The 7,639-nt window shown below is 38.6% G+C and overlaps 1 protein-coding gene across 1 annotated transcript in view; it reads left to right on the forward strand.

Moving 5' to 3' along the window:
• Positions 1–4,578, forward strand: part of USP13 (ubiquitin specific peptidase 13) — a 55,175-nt gene extending 50,597 nt beyond the window's left edge. The window contains exon 21 of the mRNA XM_062602902.1: positions 535–4,578. Coding sequence (XP_062458886.1) covers positions 535–628 — 94 coding nt within the window. The 3' untranslated portion in view covers positions 629–4,578. The remainder of the gene's footprint in view (positions 1–534) is intronic.
• The last annotated feature ends 3,061 nt before the right edge of the window (positions 4,579–7,639 follow it).

Below are 7,639 nucleotides of genomic sequence, written 5' to 3' on the forward strand. Positions count from 1 at the left end.
TACATTTCCCACCAAAGAAATGGATATTGTTACAGATTGAAGATGTGATGAGTCAGTTGTGATACTGCCGAGGTCTGTGCTGAAATGTACCATCAACTCTACTGTACTTGCTGTTCCAAATCTGTTCATTTTGCGGCCTCAGTTCTGTATCTGGCTTCATTGATCTGAGCTTCCCCCAGCTTCTTTTCATTCCCCATCAGTAGAAACCCATCAAACTATGGGCTGATATTAATACTGCTAGTACTGCAATACTGATCTTGGCTGTGAATTTTATATGCTGCTATTATTTGGCATTGGGAATATCTGATTTTCCTTCACTTGAACTGCAACTACACATTCCTCTGTATGTCCGTCATCCTTTCCAGTTCCTGACTATGCCAGTAATCCAACTTTGGCTATTTCTCTGATCTTTTGTTCTTATGGCAGTACCTAATTTTAGATTTTAAGCTCTTGAAGTCTGGGTCAGAGAAATCCCTGATAAACTGTGATGATTTTTATACACATGGAATGTAATCAATCTTGTTTTCCTTTCAGATGGGTGATCTACAATGACCTTAGAGTCTGTGCCTCAGAACGACCTCCCAAAGACCTGGGATACATTTATTTTTACCACAGGATACCAAGTTAGGCCTGAAATCTCTTACTTGGCCTTAAAAAGCCGTAAGCCTTTTTAACCAGCCCCAAGCCCCATAAAATAAAAAAGAAAATCTAAACCCCACAGAGCACCCCTAGCCCTTGAACTGCCAAAAAGCAAAGGACATCATGGGATATTTAGTTTATTTAAAAAGTCATTTGATGCTGCCTTAAGTGTTAGACGGCAAATTTCTATTAGGTGATGTACATTGTTTTAATTTTGTACACGTTAAAGGATACCTTAAGACCATGCAGATTAGTGGTGGAGTTTGCAGCTAGTATACGGAGAAAACAGAAGTTTCAGGGTTGAACAAAAATAGCCCATCAACTGGGGTTCAGCCCAGCTCCTGCCTGTTCTGACCATGCATCTGTTGAAGACCACAAAGAAATACTTGCACCTTTGGTAAGTGGGAACCAGTGTTTTCAACCAGAGTCAAGACCACTTAGATAAATCATGTCGCGTATAGAATTGGAGTGGGTATGTGAGTGTAATTCAGAATAGAATGTTTTATTTGAGAGATTATTTTTGATGTAGTGAGAAAATTCCAACAGATACAACTAGAGTCGTATCTGTTGTAACCCAGCTTTATATTATTTTGGTTTGCCTTTTTGATGCATAAACCTAAGAAATAAATGGAGATGGAAGCAGTCTCCTGCCAGTGCCCTGCACATTTTCTTAGAAAGAGAAATGATAGATTTTACTTTTGCAGATGCAGGTTTCTTCATCTTCTCTTGAATGTTTCTTTTGCAAGTTCTTCCAACAGATTCAGGCTTACAGATGGCTAAAGGAAGCAGACTTTCTGACTATAAAATTAAATGCGTACCCTTAGGAAAGCCAAGGGTGTTATTTAAATTTTATCTTCTTATGAAGGAGGTAAAGGAGGTGTTAATGTCCCATTATATTTATTTCAGGGAAATTTTCATCTTGACCACTCACATTCCATCTGAAATTAACTTGACAAAGCACTCACAGTGCAATTCTGCTTTTTGCCAAAGGCTGCTTAAATACTTAGTTCCATCCATGAGTGGGGGAAATGGCTTAGTAAGATTGCTCATTTATTGATTTGCCTCTCTCTCCTTCCTCCCTTAGAAAATCCCAAACCATCAAAACCAAAACCAAACAACAAAAAAATCTCACCTTGAAGTGTTTCAGCTTTCTTAAGACTTGCAAACACACCAATAATCTGATCTCTTTAACAGACACATTCTGAAGGGGTTTTTATATTTTTGGCAGGTATAAAGGTAAGGGCTGGCTTTTCCTGCCTTTCTTGTGAGAGGGGGAGTAGTGGTGTTATTTCAGTTTGTGTCACAGGCGCTGGCAAGAATATGTATGTGGGGTTTTAAACTGTTTGAGAATACTAGTTCTAGAAAAAGTAAATGGTGAGTGTGAAACCTTTACCGATTCCAAAAAACCCTCAAATGTTCACGGTGTTGGCCACTGCTTAGAGGCTGTTGCTGAAGTTGCTTCATATAATCTTACTGAGCCCTGAAAATAAATTGAAACAGTCAAAAATAAAATAAAAAATAAAATTCTCCTTACAGAGTTCAAGAGAAGCAGGGAGGTATAATTACGTTTTCTTTGCAGTTAGTACCTGCAAGTTTAATAGCAAAATTCAGGCAGCTACATGCTACAGAAGAGAATCCAAATTAAAAATGATGTTATGAGTAGGGCATTTTATTTTTTCCAGTATAGTTTTTCCTGTAGTCATATAGCCTAATGCAGAGCCAAACCCCACTGCTGGGTGGGGTTTGGTTTTTTTTTAATCAGTTTATGATCTTATAAGATTGAGAGAAATTCTAGTGCAATAATTCTGTAGAGTCTAAATGGTGCCAAACTGCTGGGAAAGCTTCCTGCACTTTGTGCTCTTATTGACACAGAAGAGTGACATCCCAGCACATTAATAAGTGGCTTCTCAGATTCAGCTGCCTTGTCATTATTGAGCCACCAGTTCTGGACAAAAAAAAAAACGCTGTCAGTAATTTTTTTGCTTCTTCCGGGTTTTAAATATTTGTGTATTTCACCAGAAAGTGACAGATTTGAAAATGAGATCACTAATTTATTCAGTGATGCACCATCTATTTAAAGTGAAAGAATAAAACTTCCATGTATGTTTGTGCTCTTTCATTTTGGCAGTAGGAAAAGGACAAAAGGCTTCTATCCCTTTGCTTCTATTTTTATTTTTATTAATTTTTTTTTTTCAATGCCCAGTTACATTCTGAGGAAGCTCAACAGCAGCTTCCCTCTCACCTCATGAACTTAAAGGGCTGTTTTATAAACTAAACAGATCTGGTGGCCACTACATTTTTAGTTAGAAGCATTGGGTAAATGAAGGTCAACAGAGTAGTTCCTATGTTTGTTACTAAACTGGAAACATGGCTGGTCTCGTGGGGTTAAGGATGGAGTTTGGACACTTGCAAACCATTTGTCTGGTACGTCCTGAAACTGGGGTGCTGTGGGACTGGTTAATGGGAGGCACACTTAGGAAGCTGGCACATGAAAAAGGGGAGAGCTGTTCACTGGTTGTGATAGGTGAACTGTAGCAGCTAAGCTTCTGAAATTCCTTGCAGTTCATCACTCTTGCATACTGCCTGCCTACCAGTGGGTCAGAAATGCAGGGAGCAGCTTAGAGGAGAGGCTTATGGGTTGTCTAAAATACAGCACTTGAAAAATACGTTAAAACTTCTTCAGCTATTTAAGGAATTATTTTATTATCTCCCAGGGTGGCTTCCCTCCTTTTTCAAATGGCCAGTTAAGAACATGCCGTTTTTGTAATGGGCTGTGTGTGAACATCATGAATCTGGAGGAGCAGGGTATGAACTCCTGACTTTTTAGACTAATGTGGGGAGAGGAGTTTTGTTTTGTTTTAAACTTCAACATGCAGAAGCTGCACTCAGACTGTACTGAATAGTTGACTGATTTATCTGGCTTTGCCTGCTAAAATTTGTATGCACTCAATGGTGTTGGGCCAGGCCTTGATGCACAACCTGGGCAGTGGCTGGTGGGGAAACTGTGTGTCTAGGTACTAAAATAGGGGTTAGGTGTGCTGAGAGCTCCTTGACAAAAAGGATGGAGGAAGAAAAATCACTGTGAGCTGTTTGAGACAATCTAACATGAGAATTATGGCAAGCCAGGACTTCACAGCAAATAGTAATGTTTTTCTTTTTCAGACTGATTTTTACTTTTTCACATGATACATTTAGATTAGGGTGGAACGAGGAAGAATTCAACAACTTTTCCTTGTTTTCCTTTTCTCTTCTTATTCCTAGCAGTGTGCTGGATCCAGTAGACCTCTCATTCTGAGTCTCAATCTTCAGTCTCCAAAACATGTGTAGACTATAAGTCCTATTTAATCTGCCTAGCTAAATTGTAATTAAGATAAAAAAATATTCAAAGCTGTAGTTTAAAAACAAGTCTAGGTGTTTCTTGACTGCTGTCACTTGTAATTGTTGTGGGTTCAGTGGCATTACTTCTGACTCTGGTTTAACAGAAACCAGCAACCATCCATTTATTTATTTATTTATTTCATTCGGGCAGCCTCCCCTGGGTCGTAGCACACATTCTGAATGCAGATGCAACCAGAGCTTGTTAGATTGTTTTAGAAGCATCTCCAATTCATTCCTTTTGTTCTCCATCCTGGCAGCAGCCATTTTTATCTTCTTCATTTTCATGCATTGAATGACTATGCAAAATGTGTAACTGGACATAACTTTTTATTCTTTTTCCCATCGCCCTTCCTACCTTAATGGCTGAGGTCAGTTTCTGATTTCTGTTCATTTTTGGTGGTTTTACTGTTGTATCCTGGAAGTGTCTGTACTGGTTTACTTTGCACCATTCAGAGTTGTTTGCTTGAAGCACTGTTAACATTTTGGAGAGTATTTGTCTGTGATGAGAAAGGTTGTGAATGACATTGTTGCTAATGTTTTAAATTAAAAAATATTCTCGCATCTTGTGTCTGTGTGGATTCTTGCTTCTGTCTTTCCTGTCTGAAGAGGAATACATTGAATATGTTTTAATGTTGACTCTTTTTTTACTCTTTGTGCTCATGTTTGGTGTTTTATTTAAAAAAAAACTGTATAGCGAACAAAGAGGTTTGTAACAGTCTTGATTTCTTGTGACTCATGGCACTTGTATGGATTGGAGGGGGTAGGGGGAAATCCCACAAAAAAAAAAACCAAGCCCTGAGTGGCTATAAAACTTGGCAAAGCTAGAAACAAGCGTTTAAGGTAAGATCTGGAGTTTTTTGCTTTTAACTTTTAAGCCGGCTGATATTCTTTGAACACAAGAGTTGGCAAGATGTGGAAGAGTGTTGTTATTTCACTCCAAAATTCCTGCTTTATCTTGGTCTGTGATTCCTGATACTCATTTAGAAATTTCACCTGCTGCTCAGTAAAGGAGAAACCTTTTTTTCCTGATGTTTAAGGGCTTTACATAGCAGTGTGACCATTGAGATTCTTTGGTAGATGCAAGAATTGGCCAAGAAGGAAGACTGCGAGATGGCAACCCTTTCATCTTTTTATAGGATCATGGGACCAGGAACTGGAGGAGAGGTGAGAGGTAAACCTATTGGAATACAGGTGACATAGAGGACATGTGAAATGTTGAATGATGAGAAGGGTAAAGATGGTTGAGCTCCTGGAGGCCAAATTTAATGACCTGTTTTGGTTTCTTTTCTATCACAGGTGACCTTTGTGACCATGTCAAGTCACGCTGTGCTGTGTTCACACCGCTAGTAGCAACTGGAAGATGTGTAAAAATGTGTCTCCTTGTGCAAGCTAACGGTCTCTGCTCAGACTTTGTGCAAGAATTTCCTGCACAGGATTTGTACCTGTTAACTTTTGCAGGCTGCTTGTGGAAAGAAGTATTAGATAACTGGCAAGTTTAACACCACCCCTGGTTTCTGCTCCCCCTCACTAAAGTGGGAAGTAACACCTCTCTGTCCTGCAGGTGTGCTACAAGCCTAAAAAGAATAAGAGAGGCACTGAAAACTGTCATGAAAGATGAATGCTATAAAAATACTGAAGACAGTGCATGACTGGTGTGGGGCAGGTGATTCTATTTTCAGACTTCTTCACCAGAAACTTTCCCAGTGATTTTTTTGAGCAGTTTTGTATGTAGGATTTAGTACTAATGCTTTTCTCCCAGCCACTGTCTTTGGCTCCCTTCCTGCTCTGTGTTTGCTACAGAACATGTAACTAATGGGCGTTACTGCTACTTGTTAGCACATGCAAGCAGCAAAAACTAAACCAACAAAATCTCCTGGCAAAACATGAGTGTCAAGAGCACCTGTACTTGCATCGTGAGGGTCAGTGTGGTTTTAGTGTTGGTTCCCTTTTTTATTTTTCTGGAAGGTTCTGCTTAAAGCCATTAACTTTAACTTTCCTGACGGAACTTTATTTCTACAGGCTAATCCTGGCTGGCTTTCATGGAGTTTTTGTTATTGTCTGTTTGCTTGTGGTTGGTTTGTTTTTCTGGAGCATCACACAGGTCCCTTGAGGGAGTCAGCCTTCAGATCCATGCCAGTGTTGTCCTGATTTGCCAACAGCCCCCTGCTGTAACTGTCACAGCCCCCTTTCTGGTTGTCATCTTTTCTGTCCACAGTGGTGTACAGGAGTTTTATGTCCTGCTCATGTTAGTATCCCATAGCAAAAATATAAAGATGATGTAATTTCTACTCTGTCAGTTTCATCACATGAAAGCCAAAACTGAAAAACAGCCAACTCCTGCTGTGATCTATGGGAAGTTGCTTGAGTAATAATTTCAATCATTGAAAGTTTGTGGGGTTTTGTACTTTTTTCTGTTTTGTTTCATATGAAGTGTATGTGCAAAATCCTTTGGGCCAGACCTCAACTAGTATAAATCCCAATTGTAAGTATAATTATCAACATGTGGCAATAAAAACAAATTAGAAAAACAACTCTACCTCAGAGTAATGATGAATTTTTGAAAAATGGTGATAAATAAAAGCATCCTCTGGACCCTTAATTTTTAAGCAGAGAAGCATGCTCATGTCATAAACAATGGGATAGAACACCTCATTACAAATAACTCTTTATTCCAATTGGAGAAGTAGATCCCTCCTTTCAGTTCAAGTATTTATAGTCAAGACTGTTTTCAAATTGAAAAGAGATTTTGAAATATTTGAAGCCACAGACAAAGTTTATTATTAAACCATATTTAAAAATTGCACAGTTATAAATACAGGTAAATAAATACAATTTAATATGTGGAAAAGAACCCAAGGAAGGCATGCCTCCATTATAGTACAAAAATACTACATTAAACGTGGCGCTCTGCAAATAGTCATCTATGACCTTAATAAATGTAACACATCCAATATGCGCATCGTTCCTTTTTGAGGAAATAATCTTATTTTAAACAGCAGTGCAAGAAAATGTCAAAGCATCAGTAAACTACAGGTCTGTGTTTAATATTATGCACACCTGATAATGCACTAAGTATATAGAGGCAAAGTTACCTGTAGTAAGAAACTAATCTTTTACTCCATATGTGCTTACACTCAGATTCTCAGTCTGGGTCAATATGAACCTTGGTAACAGAATGTAAACATTCAGGTGTAGGGCTGAACTCCCACCTCTGCATCCACTGCCCACTTCATTGCTAAGCCGTACACTTAACCATCCACACAAAAAGTTAAGTGAGCAATGTAAGTCTTTGCAGCAGCAGGGCTCTCAGATGGCCCAGGTGAAAGTATCTGCCAACCCTATAATCTCTTCTTTCCTGTATGTTGGCTTAAAAATAAAGCCAAAAAAACTGATGCAAGATCGCCAAGATTTTCGAACAGTTTACAGCATAAAGAAGAAGCTGCACAGAATGCCTCTCAAAACTAGTTTTCTTCTGCTCTAGATACATTATATCCAGATATATAAAATATACTTACAAATGCTTTTGATTTTTCTGAGTTTACAGTAGATTACTGATTTTAAAAAAGCTATTTAAATTAAAGTCTTATCAATGTCGATGACATTCTGTAAATGTGGAAGGGGA

Source organism: Pezoporus occidentalis, unplaced genomic scaffold, assembly GCF_034315485.1.
Source record: "Pezoporus occidentalis ecotype Australia unplaced genomic scaffold, CSIRO_AGI_Poc_V1 ctg8, whole genome shotgun sequence".
In the NCBI taxonomy this organism is placed as follows: domain Eukaryota; kingdom Metazoa; phylum Chordata; class Aves; order Psittaciformes; family Psittacidae; genus Pezoporus; species Pezoporus occidentalis.